This window comes from Stigmatopora argus, chromosome 6, assembly GCF_051989625.1.
Source record: "Stigmatopora argus isolate UIUO_Sarg chromosome 6, RoL_Sarg_1.0, whole genome shotgun sequence".
Taxonomy (NCBI): Eukaryota; Metazoa; Chordata; class Actinopteri; order Syngnathiformes; family Syngnathidae; genus Stigmatopora; species Stigmatopora argus.
The window spans coordinates 7,605,236-7,623,735 of NC_135392.1; the positions used below are offsets into that span (position 1 = coordinate 7,605,236).

The following is an 18,500-nucleotide window of genomic DNA, read 5'->3' on the forward strand; positions in this document are numbered from 1 at the left end:
TTATGTGGACCGGATTCAAGAACAGAACTGGCCCTTACATGGGGCAACCCGTGACCCCTGCGACCCCAATGAGGAGAAGCCATACACAAATAGTTGGTCGGTTGGATGAATTTACCATTCATGGCAATTTAAAAGAAAATGTGGATCCAGGAAGTGCATATTCAGGCTCACAATGGGGAACAATTTAGCCAATTTATTTGTGATTATCAGCCCGTTTTATTGAATATTATACATTTTAAACACACATCTTCACAATGTGATTTTGTCTTTAAAAAATATCGAAAAGAGATTACATAATGTAACAAAAATATATACGTATATGATAAAACCAACTGCAATGTTTTTTAATTTTGCATTTTATTTTTTTAAAGTCATTTTTACGAATGACAGGCCCGGATGATATCAACAACAAGCGTGTAAAAGCTCCAAACAATTTATTCTGAAACAACCACTCTCGAAGTTTTCTTTCCGGTTCAAATGGGTTTCCGGTTCATCGTTGTGACTCAGTTTGGGTGTTTTGGACTTTCTGGTTGGAACGTTGGCAGGCCTGGTTCGCGTTACTAAAAAGTCTTTTTGGGGTCTTTTTTTCCTTTCTAATGTTCAGGTCTGTAACGTGTGTCTGTGTTTAAGACGTTTCCTCCTTTCTCATATGGCATTTCTCCACTAACTTGTCGCTGCGGAACGTGTTGCTGGACGCCTTAAAGGTGATTAAATGGATGTACTCAACCAGCTCCTACTAAAATTGGGATTGGATTTCATTACTTTATAATGTATTTCAGTTTGTGTTGTATCGTATTTGTGTTACTAACTGCCACAGCAATGGCTGGTTAATGGAGTCGTTAATTAAAGATTTAGTTAGCTATGTTTTGTCGGGACTAACGTGTTTTGGTTTACTCCAAAGAGTTTAGCTGTCCCATTTAGTCATTGGAGCTTATTTGCAATGTTATCAGTAACTGAACTGTTTTTAAAAACACGATCACCCTACAAACGATCCTAAAATAGCCGCATATGCATTGGGAATCAATCGGTTAATCTCCCCCTTTCTTCTTTAATCATAGATGAGTTTATTTACAGGGGAGCAGGGGGGTGAAGTTTTGCGAGTTAGGAGCAAATGGGAAGTTTCCAAGCTTCATTCGTGACTTCTTTTTCGGAGCTCAATTATTCCCTCTATCCAAAGTCAATGGAGATATCCGTCCAATAGCAGTTGGAAACACTTTACGTCGCTTGATTGCTAAATGTCTGATTTTTCCACGTCTGTCATCGTTGAAAAACAAACTCCTACCCCAGCAGTATGGCGTGGGTGTAGCTCGGGGTTGTGAAATTATCTCACATGCGGTTCGTGAATTCATCCAGCATTCGATCTCACCCACAATCATCATGAAGATCGATGTCCGAAACGCATTCAACAGCCTTGATCGCAACTCAATATTTCAAGCCATCAAGAGTTTCGATCCCTCACTCCTGCCATACATCAGTCAATCCTACGGATATTCATCCAACCTCTATTGTGATGACCACATAATCCCCTCAAGCTCCGGTATACAGCAAGGTGATCCCCTTGGACCGGCTCTCTTTGCCTTAGCTGTAGACCATATCTCAAAAGCAGTGTCATCCAAGCTCAACTTGTGGTACTTGGATGATGCAACGTTGGGTGGTGACCCTGATGTGGTTTGGTCGGACGCTGCGATGGTCAAAGAAAATTTCAGAAGCATTGGCCTTGATATCAACGACGCCAAATGTGAAGTTTACCTTTCAAACCTTGCCCCCCACAAAAGTCAGAGTACGATTTGTCATTTTCAGGAACTCTTCCCCTCAATTGTTGTTGCACCTACTAATAAATGGTCATTGTTAGGTGCACCTCTCCACAAAGATTCAATGCAAGAGTTCCTTGATGCACGACTCAATGACTTGAAGCGTTTAACCTCAAATCTTTGCCAAATTGACAATCATCAGGCCATGTTCATCCTACGCAATTGTCTCTTCATTCCCAAACTTCAATACTTGATGAGAAGCTCCCCGACATTTCGCAACATGAATTATTTACAGAGTTTCGACCATGTCATAAAAGATTGTTTATCCTCGTTGCTGAATGTTGACTTTTCACAGTCTGCATGGAATCAGTCGAAACTCCCAATTCGTCACGGTGGCATTGGTATCCGTTCCCTTGTTGACTTGTCCCTCCCCTCTTTTCTGTCATCATTCTATTCTACAGTTGAGTTAGTGCGACCTGTTTTGTCTTCATCTCAAATTGATCCTCACAAATCAATTGACATTGATGGCGCACTAAATGCCTGGAATGAATGTCATTCTTCAACTCCAATACATCTCGGAGTTCAGAAAGAGTGGGACGAAATCAATTGCCTGAGGATGAAAGGCAATTTGATCGATTCCTCGAATCAGTGGGACCGCAGTCGAATATTATCAGCGTCGACGTTTCCCTCCGGGACTTGGCTGAATGCCTTGCCAAGTGTGACTTTGGGCAATAAGCTCTCCCCCGATGAGCTTCGCATCTCGATTGCTCATCGTCTTGGTGTCAAAGTTTGCGACCCGATTCCGTGTAAGTGTGGTCATTCAATAGATAGCCGAGCTCTCCACCCCTTGTCCTGCCGTGTCCAAGCTGGTCGCTTCCCGCGTCACTCCAACATCAACGACATCGTTAAACGCGCACTATGTCAAGCTGGCGTTCCTTCAATCCTCGAGCCAAGTGGCCTGGTGCGTGCAGACGAGCGAAGGCCTGACGGCTTGTCGATCTTTCCATGGAAGATGGGAAAGTGTTTGACGTGGGATGTGACCGTTGTTGATACCTTTTCTCAATCATCAATTGCTTCATCTGCAATAAAAGCGTGCTCAGCTGCGAACAAGGCAGAGTCAATGAAGGCCGTCAAGTATGCACCGCTTGTCGATAGATACTTGTTCCAGCCCATAGCCTTCGAAACCTCAGGTGTATGTGGGGACTCCACTTTGAAGTTTCTGTTAGAAGTAGGTTCCCGGCTCGTGGCTGTTTCAAACGAGCCACGCGAGTGTCAATGGCTGTTACAGCGCATTTCTCTTGCAGTGTGCCGCGGCAACGCATACAGTGTCCTCGACTGTGTGAGGAAGGTGTGAAGTTATGTGTTATGTGTCATGTTCCACTTAAATTTTTAATTTTTTTTTATTATTATTATTTTATTTATTTTATTTTATTTTATTTATTTTATTTATTATTCTTATTTTTTTATCCTTGTGAATCTTTGTATTTTATGTCTTGCAATGCTATTAAGTGAATAAATCTCCTCAATCAGTTTATTTACATATTCGAGCTATAAAGCATTTCAGTTGAACAGTACTGCTAGACTAACTTGTACTTTAAATATAAACGTATCCATTATATTTACTACATCTGTCCTTACAGTTTTGTCATAGTTGAGTCTCATTCTGGATTATTCAGATCCAATCATGTGGGAAATTGACAATGATACCGAATTTGTAGATATTACAAAGTGTGCTCTGATTTGATTCAATTAAGTTCAAGGGCTTTCTATCGATTTATTATATCATGTGCATTTAATCGAGAGCCCCTATCCCTATCCAGTCTGTTTTCCATATATCCCTCCTCTACCACACCTAAATCAAATGATCAACTCATCAGCAAGCACGCTGTCCAGGAGAGTCTTACCGATCCCGATTATTTGATTCAGATGTATTCGTGGAGGGAGACATGGAAAACAGACTGGATAGGGGCTCTCGAGGACCGGACTTGGCCACCCTTCACTTAAAGCGATTAAAAAAAATGTGTTGCTGAAACAATACATGTGAATGGCAACCATTCTTAAAACAAGCAAAAAACCTGAACTAAACGATTATGTCCATTGATTTTGATTTGATAATGTTTCATCAATGGAAAAATTAACATTCAAGACTACCAATCATTTATCTGCCTCTTAAATCATCAAAAATAGTGTGTATTTCAGTAGTGCAAAGATGTGTATACATGTATAGCTTTTCCGATAATGTTTGTCAAGATTTAGAATTGATAAGTAAGATTGAATGTAAGAGTTATTCTAAATGATGCACATTTTCATCTTTTGTTCAGATATTGCAATTAAAAGAACGTGGATGGCATGCCTGCATACAGCTGAGGCCAGCTAAAAGCATCCTTTGGAATTGCACTTTGGGTCCACAATGGGTAGCCACTTCCGGAGCTACATCTGGGACCCGGTTCTCATTGTCTTCCAAATTGTGTTGATGCAATGCATCTACTACAGCTTTCTCGGATTGTGGTTGGCAGGAGTTTACCGTCTAGTGCAAACACGCAGCTCACTGGACCAGATCTTCAGCTATCAAGTGAGTCTCTTTGTTTTCACCTTTCATGTCAAATTGATTTAAAAAAATGCTATTGTTTTAAGTGTGCAGGTGTCATTATTTTTGTATCACTTTTTCAGATGCTTGGTTTTGCATCAATTCTGGGAAGGCTCTCAATGACGGCGTTTCTTTTGAACTCCCTTACGTGGTAAGTATTGATGACAAGATTTACTTCTGCAAACTGTATGTACAGGTCATCTTGATAATTTTCAGATTTTTTAAATATATTTTTGGAAATCCACAGATTTATGTAAATTGCTCATACAATTTAGTACTAGCTTTTATGGAGCATCAAACCTTTGAATTTTTCTTTATTTTAACATGTTAAGAAGTAATAATAAATATTTGCAAGAAATAATAGATTTGATGGAAAAATAAAGATCATGTTCAAAAAAGAGTTGGAAGAAGTAAAATTTAAAAAAATGTTCTAGCCATTGTTTCACTTTTTAGCATTAAGAGTCAACTTTTAAATACATATAACTACAATTTCTGTACATGTGTCTGCAGCACTTTTACATACAGTACATTAGACTCTCATAGTCAACCTCAATTGTCTTTATACTCTAATACATCCCAAAAGTTTAATAATTTCATCTGAAGATTGATAGAGATGTTACATACTTTCATTTCTAATCCGGTTTCGAACACAGCAAGTGTTTTGAGTCTGTTCCAAAACCGTTCTACAAGTTAACACCTCGTCCTGAAATACATCCAGCCATCCTTTTTCATAGCACATGCCCTCGTTTGGGCTTCATGTGAGCTTGAGCACTTACCAATTGTGCTTTTGTGTTTTGGTTCTGAAATCCTAATGAATGTAATATTACTGCAGCGCTCTGGGCTTGTGGTTCTTCATCCGTCGAGGGAAGCAGTGCCTGGACTTCACCGTCACGGTGCACTTTTTCCATTTAATAGGCTGCTGGATCTATAATTCTCACTTTCCCTCCACCCTTGCTTGGTGGCTCGTCAACTTGGCCTGCATGGCTTTGATGGCGGTCATCGGAGAGTACTTGTGCATGCGGACTGAGCTCAGGGCCATCCCGGTCAATTCCGGACCCAAGTCTAACCTTTGAATCGTTTTCTTGGCACCCTGCCGAAAATGGACAGTTAAGGGACAGCTTGGGTGAAGTCTTCTCACAGAAGGATTATCATGCTCTGCTTAAAGAAATCAAACATGGCACATAAATTGGATTGGTCTTTGTGTATCTCTTCTGCATCGGATGGACCGGCTTATTTATTAGTGACTCTCCTTTAAGCTATGGACAGTTTTATCTGAGCAGACAGTTTAAGTAACTCAATCATCATTGTGGATGTTGACCTTGATGTGAACAGCTTCTTTTCTTTTTTTTTGTTTGGCCATTTTCCTTTTTGAGAGAAAGTTTGAACCCACTTGCAGTGAAATATGATTGTATGACTGCAAACTGGTTTGGTTTAAAAACAAACATTGGAACAAACAAAAACGGATTTTGTCTTCTAGACACATGTAAGTGACGTGTAAATAGCTCATCATGCGTACATCAACTGCCACATTTTTTTAAATAAACCATTGTGCGTCATTTCAATCTTTTCACATCAGGAAACACAATTTTAAATCTCATAATGTTACAAGTTTTTTTAAAACTTGGCCGTATTTAATTTATTTTTTACAGTATTTTAGACACATAGCATACATATAGTAACATTGATTTAGTAAAGACAAAACACTGACACTGGTAACCGGAACCAGCCGAACCAGAAGTCAAACTCAGTATATTTGAGTGTGAGTTCAAATGGAAAAAAAATATTACATTTACTTGGTTAAGCTTTTTTTCAGTAATTTAAACTGAATGCAATTGCTTTGTTTTGCTTTTTTTCCCTTCAAAACCAAAGTCTCATTATATTCATATTTTTACAATTTAAAACTTAAAATTATATTTGGTAGAAAGATCATTCCATTCTGCCTAGATCGTGCTTCTTTTAGTATCAATGAACCAAAGTGTACGTGGAAAGGCTTCAATTTTCCACCTAATGTTGCCCCTCCCATTTGAGGTCAAATACTGCTTTACTTTGGTTGTTTTTTTGTCTTTTTTGCAAATGTGTTCTTAGCATTATACACTGCAAGTGTATGTTTCACTCTTCTTTGTCATTATCTATTCTGACAACATGAAGGCCTCTTTGGGAGGGCTTGTCAGCCCACCAGCTGTCTTCTGACAGCATGATGTCTCTGTTCCAGAAAATTCTGTCACTCTTTGAGGAGCTGCAATATAAAAAAACTTTTATGTTTAAGGGGCAAATGGATGGTGAACAGTTTTAGCATTCTTATTTTGAGCTCCTAAAACCATGTCATATTAATTATTTAAGTTCCTCCACATGAAGTTAGTAAAGCTTTGACATTGTAAAAACTAAATCTTGCCATGAAGTTGAAGGAATTATTTTATAGAATATAAAAATTCGACTGGATTAAAATTGGGCCAGTGACCCCCCCACCCCCATAAAGACTATGAACATTTTAAAAATGAACTGCTTTTGGTGTTCTGTTCAGTCATTAGTTGCAAGTGCTTTTCACAAATAAATATCAGAATACCATCCAATTCTCTTCTGTATATTTTGTCATCAATATCATGAAAGCATGCCAGGTCAATCACTGCTGGTGGTCTCTTACTCTTTTCCCACTTTATGATTGTTTTTCCCCATAAGTGCAAGAAATACTCCTGAGCAGAAAAAAAATATCAAACAACTTCTGCTACCAATGTGTTATGCCTTCATGCTCAATTAATTAATTTTGCACACTTCCCCCAACTCTACCGTTTTCCTTTTGAATTGCTATCCTAATGTTTACATGTATAACTATATGTTCAATGCACAATTTGACAAACATCCTATACCACCATGCGTTTTGATGCAACTCTGGTCTATTTGAATATATATTATTCATTCATATTCCCTACTGCCTACCCACGCAAGGGGCGTGGATGGTGCTGGAACCTATCCCAGCCAATCACAAGCAGCGGGCAGGGGACACCCTGAATTGGTATCCATAGAGAAAGAAAATTGGTGTTTGCACTTCAGATGCCCAAGCCTATCTATGGTTCTCTGGTGACCAGCAAAGTGAGCTTTCACTCAAGAGGTTCCACCCCAGGCTGTGATGCTTTTTCTCCTCCAATGCTTTATCTCCTAACATCACTGCCTTTACACAAGGTGTCCAGGTGGAGAGAAGCAGATGGGAGTGCACGAGCGGGTGGGAAGTTGCTTGTTATAGTCCTCATTATCAACACTTTGCTGGGGGGAAGGCTGAAAGCAGAAACTCAGTTGTAAATGAGTCATTCACATTATTCTCTACTCTATCTGACCCATTTCCTGTATATCGATTTAAGCCTCCATGGTTGCACCACTTTAGGCTTTCTATTATACTCCTCTCAAGACATTAAAGATTCGAGCCGTATGTTTTGGTGCTGGTGCTTTATTACAAACACATTACTTTGCGATATATTGCTTGTATCTTATACAGTTTCTTAAATGTACTTTTCTAGTAGCAAACAAAAACAAAGACATAGGACTTGGTTTTACATTCGAGGTTTTCCCTAAATTCAAATCATTTTTATGATTAAAAAAATGCTATATAAGCGTCCTCTGAATAAATCACCTCACGTATTGTTCATGCTCGAGGACAACTGGATTTCTCACTACTGATTAAACACAATGGATGACATCATGCTAGCACCTGCATAACATTCGTGAATAAGTAGAAACAACCAGATGGATCATGCCGATAGAGGGGAAGGGAGGGTGCAGGGTGGGTGATGGATGTGAATAAGCTTGCCAATGTGCTTAGAATTAGGCTATATTTCCATGCAGTCTTGAGATCAAATCAGCACAAATACCATGATTTGAAATTCCGTCGCAATGCAGCCATGCATTTATATGACAAGAATAAACAAGGAAAAAGGGACAAAGATCAACTCTCAATATAGAAAGCCTGTTGACATTTGGGGAAAAAAAGACTACTACTTTCCCAACACCAGTGAATTTCTGAGACAATTTGTCGGTGTCTGCTAATCTATACATGCAAATGTCCTAATTATAACAATGCTTAAGCCGGTTTATTGACCAAATCTTGGAAATAGTTTGGGTTGTTGTGAATCAAAACTGATGTAGGCACTGATGTAGGTGATAAGTATGCGACACCTTTTCAATGTATGTGAAAAACGTGTATTGAACAATGAGTAATCAAGTCAAATATTTTAATGGAGAGACCTATGATTTTATTGTTTTGGTCCCATTTTAAATCTGGCGAGGAATGTATTGATGTTGATCGAAAGTACTGCAGCATTTATTATATATTTAAAAAAAGTATTTGGAAAATACTGTTGCATTACAAAAGCAGCGGCTATTGCTTTGAGTATTACGATATAAATTTGACTTGGTCATGTAAAGAGATAAAGAACAAATACACTTCAAATTAACAAACATGCAGAAAATCAAACAATTTTTGGCATCTTTGGGAAAAAGAAACTTCAACTTATGGATGGATTTCGATGCAAGTGTTATGAAGAGGGAAATTGTAACATCTTGATTGTCATGACTAAAATGTACAAGCGGTGTGACAATAGTGTGATAAATTAAGGCTAATCCTCTTAGAATCTGTAAATTCACAAGATCTAACAAACTTCATCTAAAAATTTTGGGAAAATGAGCACTTGTAGGCAGAGACAGCAAATGCCACAAGTCTCTTTACCTCACTTGTATTAATACTATCTTGGTAATATTTTTGTATAATCAGTTATAAAATCTGGTTGTGAGATGTGGAGAACATTCCTTGCTGTCTGAAACTTTGCCAAAATCTAATATTTGTTCCAGGCATTGTTGTTCACCATTCATTTTCTTCAACAATTTTCTGCAACAGTTCAGGTAAAAGAATGTTAGAGATTGAAAGTACTCCTATGTATGTTGTTGGATGGCGACATATTGAGCATACAGTACAATAGGAAGCAATTGCTAAACGCTGAACCCTTTCTTTTAACTTGACAAAACTTAACACTACACATGGTGTCTTAAAAGCGAATACAGTCATACCTCTACTTACGAATGCCTCTAGGTACAAATTTTTCAGGTTACGAATTTTTTTTTTATGCAAATGAGGGACTAGAGATACGAAAAAGATCCAAGTTACCAAATCCCCCAAAAAGTAAATGCATTTCCTTATCCGTTATTTTATTTTGAAAATATTGTCGCGGATGCATTGATTCTTACTTTGGAGACCTCGCTACCCTCTACTGGCCTCTCATTTCATCGCTCTCATTCTATCTCATATAATGACAATAAAAGCATTCAATTCAATTCAATTGGCTGTCTCACAACAACCACTATCCATGTTTCAAGATTCTCTCTTACATACATGTCTACCTCGGCTAAATGCTCTCCTTATTAATGATTGCAATTGCCCTTATTAAGCGATTAAAACCTGTACATATGCAACGCAGCACATATTTGCGCACACACACAGGGCACACGTAAAAGTCTAACATGTAATACAAAGTGGACAGCTTTCGGCCCTAGTAGAACGAACTCTTACTGCCTTCTGTCAGACAAACTCGGGTATAAGGTCTCCCATAATAACGGCCGCGGAGGGAACTATTTCATAGGCGCAGGGCACATTTTCATATGCTTGTCATTCAGACATTAATAAATGATTTACTAATTAATTATTTTTCTCATTTTTGTGCGTTTCCTCACATGTTTCATACAAAATTGGGAGACTGACTAATTTTAAAGGGTTTTGTTGGTAGTTGTGTGAGGACCGTGGAATGTGGAACAAATGAGAGAATTTACATATAAAGTACTGCTCTACTCACGAAACTTTCAAGTTACGAAAAAAATTCTATAACCAATTAATTTCGTAAGTAGAGGTACGACTGTGTACCAAAGCATTGCTTTAAAATCTCAATGGGACAACTAAAACTTTTAACATTATTACGGGAAAATGTGTTTTTCCACAATTGATTAACAAAGACAAGTGTCAAAAAAAAATCCTTGGCTTTATATTGTGCTTGGGAAGATTGATCCTGGTTAAAACTAGCATCACTCTTCCACTCCCTCTGCAGCGACCGCCTTTACATGAAGGACCATCTGAGTCCGGTTGTGAGCAACATGGCCGTGAGAGGCAAGGTCAGCGCAGCAACAGGTGTACTCATGCTCGGAGATGAACTGGGGCTACACAGGTCAAATAAGCTTCCCTGGAAGCGCATCTTTCTGGAGTCCTGTCTCAGAGTCTCCCAAATGGAGCCGACCTCCTCCTGGCAGTCGGATAGCGCCGTCAGGGCACACGTGTGGAAAGCTTCCCAATGGCTGTGGCAAACAAAGCATCATCAGATCAGCACTGCCAATCATACTACCCAGAATTCAACCCTGTTTGCTGTCGGGGATTTGTTTACGTGACAGAAATCCATGACTGCGATGGATATGGTGGCCCGCAGTCAATCAAATTGAGTTTTAACTACTATGGCAAGATCATTGGAGAGGAAGAATTTCGCAGATAATATTGCAAGAGAAAATTGTTCAACAGAAGGCTCGCGTGTAAATCGCTGTTTACGAGATGGTGGAGTGCAATAACAGTGACAAAACAGTCCCCGGAATTTCATTACCACTGCAGCAGAGTCATAAATTATTTAGATGAGTGGCTCAGTGTCTCAGCACCATTCATACATATCTGTCTTCTACCTCTCCAGTGATGGACTGTGCTATTTGCTTTCGTCAAGAGATGCAGAGTTGTTTTCCGCACCCACGTTAATCTTACTCAGAAATGAAAAGTGCATCCTCTTCTATTTGAATTCAACACATGGGCTGTGACAGGAATTCTCAATTTTTCCATGGATATTAATTCTCAGTTTATAAGGCCTGTCATTTAAATAAATCTTTTTTTTAAACATCTTTATAATAGTAATGTAGTTCACAATGGGCTGCATTGCATACGTTGCCCCTAATGGTAAATAGTAGTTGTGGATTTTGCTTAGACGCTATGGCTTTTAACATCATTAGAATAGAAATCATATTCAAAATCCATCATTTTGCCCCTTCAGAGAGATACAGTGTTAGGGTTAGAAATATCTATGTACAGTACAGTACTTCATGTTGCGTCACCTGCAAACAGCAGCCACTCCCCTCTCACTGGTCACGTTTTCCTGATAGTTGTCCATGCTCTGCCCCAGCTCCAGGACACAGTCCGAAAAGTCTTTGTAAATGTTCTCACAATTCACATCTGAAGAATCGACCAGCACGGCGGTAGACAGGAGCACTGAAACATGCAAGCAGGCAGCCTTTAAAATAAGTGACGAACAATCTCTCAATAGTTGGAATGCCTTGGTAATCATACAAAAATGGCCAGAAACGCCAGGTTTTGGGTGCTAGCCTTATGTTTGTGTGGGTTCATCTTTTTCAGTAAGATTTCAACCTCTATGTACGACCATGACAATGACCTGATTTCTCCAGAAATGTACTGTACATGTTAGATTATTAGAAAACTCTAGCCTAAATTATCCGTACGTGTGACTAAATGTTTGAATGGTCTGCCTTGGGATTAACAGCGACCAGAGAGCAATGTATCTGGGAGCATATGACATGAGCCTTAAATTTAGTGAAAAATCAAGCCATTGTATTCTTTCTCCAATACTGAGCATGTGTCCTCCAAATACGGTATAACCACACCCTGCTAAAAAATAACTTGAAATCGAGCCACACATCCCCAAATGTTTTAGATCAGCTGTGATTGAGGGTTATTTGCGACTACTCACTCATGAAAAGATGTGAGTGGGTTTGTACCCCTTGATTAGAATAGTGAAGTACTGAAGCTGATTATTTTGTTTGTCATGTTGCAAATGCTGATAGATGTTAAATTGTCATCCCATTAACTTTCTATAGCTCTTGTCCTAGGGCGACCGACTGACTTTGACTAGAGATCGGTAGTGCCTGGACTGGTCATCAGATAATTGCACTTATTGACGGATGACCATTCACAACAATTGACAATGCAAACCAGAACATAGAAAGGAAAAATAATGTACTACATCATGCAAACTGCAGAACTCCTTCCCATGTAAAAATGATGTGGCAATCCAAAAGACTTTCTGACATTATCATGAAAAGATGATCCTTTCCCACTCATTTCACATCTCCACATAATTCATAAAAAGAAATCAAACATAATGCATTCATTTAACTGCTCTTCATTCACACTCACCCCTTCCTCAAACTTGCCCTTAAGATGACATTTTCTGAAAAAAAGTACCATATTAAAAAAAAGCAATCTTGAACATTCATGAAGAAAAACTTGCAGGGACCGCTCAATTTCCTGAACGCATCTTTGCAACCCACCTCGCTCTCCCATCGATCATGTTTCATGTAACATCATCAATAGGCTTGTACAACACTGATTTGATAGTACACTCATGGTGGCGCGCAGGGCGAATAAAACGACAACGCAGAGGTAGCCGAAGATGTCTTACCTAAGGCAAAGCCGAGGATCCCCCCGATCTTGGTCGATGTGAACAAGCCCATGTCATCCCATTTCCCTCCGAGAAGGGAGAGGCGATGGGGATGCGGATTAGAAGAAAAGGCGCCTTTGAGCGAAGTAGCTGCCTATTTTTCATACGTGTCGTGTATCAGTATAAAAAGGGTGGGTAGTAGGGGGGAGTTGGCGGGTAGGAGGGTGGGGGGAATACTCGATGGTTGTGTGTGAACGAAGCTCTTCCCTGCTCCGGTCGTCATGACGTTGTCTCCCCCCCGCCGACAAGCGCTGAGCTCATCGCCCCCCTCAGCGCCGGACAGTTTGGTTCCTGCCTCCTCCCTACCGATCCAAGCTTAATGCTGCAACCTTGATCCGTCAAAAATTAGGCAGTGCGATTCATGATTATGCAGCAATCCTTTGTGTCTGATGCGGGGAATGTGTAAATAATAGAACAAGAGTGCCTGCAAAGATAGCGCTCTAAATATGACAACAGGGAAAAATGTTAACATTTTTTTTATTATTCTCGGAAGATAAGCCCCCACTTTCCAGAGTCTGCAGACCCCCCCAAGACATGTCTGTATGCCTCGAGGAAACTGCTTGTTTGAATTGCAGCTGCCATTTAAAATGTTTTTTTAATAATACCAGCAGAAGAAAAAAAAAATCACAATTGCATCCGATTGTATTTTTCCCTGACGCGTTTACACGTTACCTTGAAAAAAAATATAATTCTAATGTTGGGGATTTGTGGGGTCCTGTGAAATGGCACAGACAGATCTGGAACACAATTCATTTATCTTGTGAATACTGAATAGCATTCTTACAAAAAGATGCATACTCATTTCCTGTCCAGTCTCTCACATTCACATGTCAATCACAAACACTCATACTGTTACAAAAATGTCAAAATGAACAACAATTCAATCCGGCTAGTGTCAAGGTAGCACCTCTGAGAGCAGCGGTGACAAAACGAAAAAAAAAAGAGACCAAAAACTGTTTTCCATCAAGCATGAAACGTGCGAGAAAATGAGGTTTGAAATCCTCTTGGACTTGATGTTGACGGAAGGGAAAGCAGAGGCCTTATTTATCCACTCCAGCTGCCCGCTTTGCTCGTTTCCGTGGTGAATTTTTGGGAGAAGCTTTGTCTGTAAGATAGAAAGAAAATCACACAAATTTGGCATTTATTCAGCTTCATATACTCAAATGTAGAATACACATGGTTGTAGATAAAAAGAAGAATTTACTCATGACATTGAGAGTCTCTTGAGGGATCCAGCTGAGGTCCACATCATTTATCCCGACAGTTCCCTTCTCTAACTTAACTGAGATTCTTTTTTTCTAGAAAAAAAAGTAATAAATAACAATGTGATGATAGTGGAATGGAAGATGAATGAGTAAATGAATGAATGAATGAATGAATGAATGTAGAATGTACAGTGGAAAAAGTGACGCATTCATTTCATAGCTGATTTAAAAACACCTACCGTCCGTGACTCAAGGACTTGATACATTGCAAAGAGCATCAGCACCACCAGCCCGCTAAGGAAGATGTACAGAAACACTCTGAAAGATAACATGACATTCTATTAAAACACTATCATTGGTTTGTGCTCATTAGTGTACTGTAAATGGAAGAAACACTTCCCTTTGTTTCAAGCTAGAGTATGTATTGGTCACTGGTTGATAAATAAGGGTGTTTTTGTCATTTATGTGTGCATGTATATTTAATGAACAAATTAGAAAAAGAATACAAACAAGCTACACGCCAGATGCCCAATTTTGCATTAAATAAGCAACCTTTCACCGCTTATATTTAGAGGTTTTGATTCTTGATATTGTATTTATTTTTTTAAATCAAGTTATGGAATTTCAAGTACATACTGTAATTTCCGATTGGAAAGGATTTTTTACACTGTATCTAATAACCAACTTACAGAACTTTAGGGTAAGGAAAGGGAAGGTTAGAAACCGTCATTTCACTAACTCTTCAGTATAAGGAGCTTCTGGATTTTTTTTCTTAAGTGAGGATTTCTATGGGTTATTTTGCACTAGGAATCCAACAATGACATGGGGTCACTGTCACGTCACGTTTTATCGTTTGGCACAACAACAGCTTGTGAAAATGGGAGCTGGCTGTGTGGGCATTAGGTGGGAAATACTCTAGGAGAAGCACTCCATTTCAATTGAATTGAAAAAAATATATCAAGAGGATAAAAACTTCTTACGTTTCACCGTCCAGCCCTTCTTCTTTCTCAATGATGGTGACTGTCTGGTTGTAAATGGCAGTCTGAAACACATTGCCCTGAAGGAGAATGGCAAACAACCAGGAGAGGCAATGAGAAAAGTACAACAAAAAAACAAATCATAATACACAGTTAAGACTTACAGGAGATGTATATACCATACATTATTTAAAAACCTATCTCCTTATATTTGTTGATACCTGGCAGTATCTTTGGATTTCAAACAACCTTTGTTAGTTAGACCTTCAAATTAGTTTCTTCAACATCTCATTGATTGGAATGCAAATCAATCAACTTGATGGACAAAGAAATACTGTAGTATCTTACTTCAACATCATGATAGTTGAGAAGAACAACGAGGCCAAATGGACGACCAGCCATGGGCTCCGCTGGCATGAACGAGTATTCGAAGGATGCCTGCGCACCTGGATGAACCAATGTGCTCAGAGGCAAAGCTGTGAACTACACAAACACATGAAACAAAAAGGGCTCATACATTAGGATTTCCATCTACCAATCAGTGGTGATGTTTGAAGGTACTTTTTTTCTAGATCTGACTTACATTCTGAATGTAGAACTGGAAGTCTTGTGGGTACCGGAAGGATGCCTCCAAGGACTCCATGATGAAATCCTGACTGCCCTTGTTTGTGAAACCCACCAGGAATCTCACAATTTCATTAGCAGGAAACTCTGAAATATTTGTAAGAACAGAGTCAAAATCACAGCACCAAAGGTAGATTTCCAACACTGAGATCCAACTCACCTTCTCCGGTCGTGAAGACAATAGTTGTGTCGGCATCTGTGTGAGACGTTAACAATCTTTCATCGCCTTCGGAGTCATCGTCGTCATCTCCTTCCTAATTTACAATGATGTGATTAGAGACACATTGGAAAAAAAACTACTGAATTTAGATTTTTGTTACATACCGGACTTTGGATTTGGTCTTCTTCCACCGGCATTTCTTCATCATCTTCTTCCTCCTCCTCATCGACTGATGCATCTGGGTCAACTTCCTCAGTGGAATCAGTGCTGGCGGACACTCTCCCTGCACGACAAAGGTAGGAAAACATTTGAAAAATGGATCTGATATTTTGCTCAAGGACTCCCCATAAGCACTCGCAAAGGTTATGTTTCAATTAATCTGATTTATGAATTGCACAGGGCCTGGAAAACAACCTACGGCCTCTAAGGCCAATGCGCTAATTGTTACAACTGAGTGGGGTGTCATCCTATATTTTTTTCTGATCTATATGGTATGGTACAAAAACCTGTACCCTATAATCTCCTAGAAATACAATACTTTGGCAAATTCCCATTTTAGCTATTCTTAACTCACGGGCTGTAATTGACAATGCGATATGTCCAATCTGTGACATCCTAATCTATAAATGGAAGTGACATGTAGTGATTTCTATGACATTGAAAATGGAATATCCACGGCCAAGTTATTTAGACAAATGAATATTAAAAGACTTATTTCAAAGCACCTTTCAACAATCAAGGACACTTTAAACCTAATTTACTACTTACAAGTGATATCAATTAAAGTAGACCAAAGCAGAAAAGAGCAAAATCAAAGTAAAAGAAAGAAGCCAGAACCATCTAAATCCTGTTAGTTTGCCCACCCCTCGGTTAGACAGTTCCAGAGCTGGGAGGAAGAATAAATAAATGCTCTGAAACGGAATATAATTGGACATGTATCGCTGTCAATGGCAGGCAATGACAAATGGACATTTCGAAAGCGGTATATATAGTGGGTCAGCCTGACATATGACGTCACACAACCCTCGAAACAGTATTTCATTTATGGTGACGTGTCCCATCAGACACAAGCAGCGTGTCTTACTTTGTACATTTACACATCTAAAGTTTAAAATATTTTAAAAAGAAAAAAATATATGCTTACTGGCGAATAAATTCAACTCTAGGTGTCACATTTTTACTTTAACGCGGACACGCGGCGGTAACTTCCATTCATTCAAAACGAGTACCTTGAAACTTTAGAATTTAGCCAATCGAAGTCCAGGCAGTGATTTAGTTTGACATAATGAAGAAAAATATAAAATCAAGACAGCCGACAGGCTTTACATCTAATGGGAAATATATGCCACGTCAATGTTAGCGAGTGCGATTCTACTTTTCACAGTCCACACAAAAAATAAAGAAATAACGCGCAACACCCCGTCTAAAAATGACTTACCCGAGTTTATCAAGCCGCAAGGGAAAGCAAAGAGGAGAAGCAGCAACAGTTTGGATCCAAACGTGAACATTTTTGCAGCGTGTAAGAATCTAGTTGTTACACATCAGCGTTCTGCAGAGAGAAAAGGGAAGCACTCTAAAGGGGCGGGGCCAAGAGAGGTTAGAGGAGATGTGGGCGGGGCCAGTGATTTTGAAAAACAAAAACACAAAAACCCTAATCAGCTGGAGTGGATGTCAACTTTATACAAAAATTGTAAAAATAATAATGATCCAATGTGACTTAACTGATTAATTGACTTTTTCTGTGTTTTTTTAAATGTAAGGTAAGTTACATTGGATCGGCTACAATCTTACATATTTACATATATAGGTTCATTAATATAAATATAGATAGGTTAATTAGTATTTAGCCGGTGTGACAGTATATCTTATTTATTTATATAGTAAACCCTTACCCTCCTTTCATATTTTCACAACTTTTATCAAATAACAGTGCACTATCTCAGTATTATATTAATATTGCTCTGATTTGTCTTTGAGACATCAAAACACAGGGATACTACTTTAATGTAGACTATAGGCAAAGTCAATCCATTATGAGAATTGAAATTTGGCAATATTTCTCCCATTTCTAAAGCAATACTCACAATAATTGGCAGTTATTGTTTATTTTATAAGTGGCAATAACACATCAAATTTCAATAAGATTGGTTGAATGGTTTAGAAAATCCCCTATTTACTCAATGTTAAATAATAGTCATTAAATCTCTATTCACCTAATGTGAAAATCTATCAATTGCATGCTAATTGGGTGAACAGGAATTTTTTTTAACTGTCCATCTGATCTTTATCAAATTTGGTGGGAAGTTTACCACTTATGAAATAAATAATAACTGCCAAATATTGTGAGTATTTGTTAAGAATTATTGACATTTTTGCCGAATTTCAATTCCCAAAATGGATTGACTTTGCCTATAGCTGTTTCTACTCACATTGTACTAAGCATTGTACCGGCTACGGAGCCACTGCCATACAAAATAGCTTTAACTATGTTTCTCTTGCAGATGGTTCTGGAGAAAAAAAATGATCTTTTATTTTATTTGGGCCTTTTCTTTTGCCACAGTACTTTTCTAGATCTTGTACTTTGAGTGACATTTTTACATCATGATTATCTCAGTCGGTGGTTTTCTTCAAAGCGCATTTCCTTCCGCAATACACTTTTTTTTTTTGACGGGGTTCCACC

General features: G+C 38.8%; 3 protein-coding genes across 4 annotated transcripts; 1 reads left to right on the top strand and 2 right to left on the bottom strand.

Moving 5' to 3' along the window:
- Window positions 1-465: 465 nt before the first annotated feature.
- On the top strand, window positions 466-6,903 carry sys1 (SYS1 golgi trafficking protein). Of its 2 annotated transcripts, none has more exons than XM_077602891.1 (4): window positions 466-704; window positions 4,073-4,323; window positions 4,422-4,489; window positions 5,171-6,903. In XM_077602891.1, exons 2-4 carry the CDS (start codon window positions 4,162-4,164, stop codon window positions 5,409-5,411), a joined length of 471 nt encoding a protein of 156 aa, XP_077459017.1. In that variant the 5' UTR covers window positions 466-704; window positions 4,073-4,161; the 3' UTR covers window positions 5,412-6,903. The 2 variants fall into 2 exon arrangements, with proteins under 2 accessions (XP_077459017.1, XP_077459018.1); XM_077602892.1 differs by having other exon boundaries at window positions 477-604.
- Window positions 6,904-7,761: 858 nt separating this feature from the next.
- LOC144075628 (neuritin-like) lies at window positions 7,762-13,193 on the bottom strand. Its single transcript, XM_077602893.1, has 3 exons — window positions 12,816-13,193; window positions 11,455-11,608; window positions 7,762-10,662 (listed from the first exon to the last, which is right to left on the bottom strand). The coding sequence occupies exons 1-3, from the start codon at window positions 12,865-12,867 to the stop codon at window positions 10,428-10,430; spliced, it is 441 nt and encodes a 146-aa protein (XP_077459019.1). The 5' UTR covers window positions 12,868-13,193; the 3' UTR covers window positions 7,762-10,427.
- Window positions 13,194-13,314: 121 nt separating this feature from the next.
- Window positions 13,315-17,402, bottom strand: LOC144075626 (translocon-associated protein subunit alpha-like). The gene is made up of 9 exons (XM_077602890.1): window positions 17,259-17,402; window positions 15,985-16,103; window positions 15,821-15,914; window positions 15,620-15,747; window positions 15,385-15,519; window positions 15,040-15,116; window positions 14,299-14,377; window positions 14,059-14,152; window positions 13,315-13,959 (listed from the first exon to the last, which is right to left on the bottom strand). The coding sequence occupies exons 1-9, from the start codon at window positions 17,326-17,328 to the stop codon at window positions 13,895-13,897; spliced, it is 861 nt and encodes a 286-aa protein (XP_077459016.1). The 5' UTR covers window positions 17,329-17,402; the 3' UTR covers window positions 13,315-13,894.
- Between the last annotated feature and the right edge of the window lie 1,098 nt (window positions 17,403-18,500).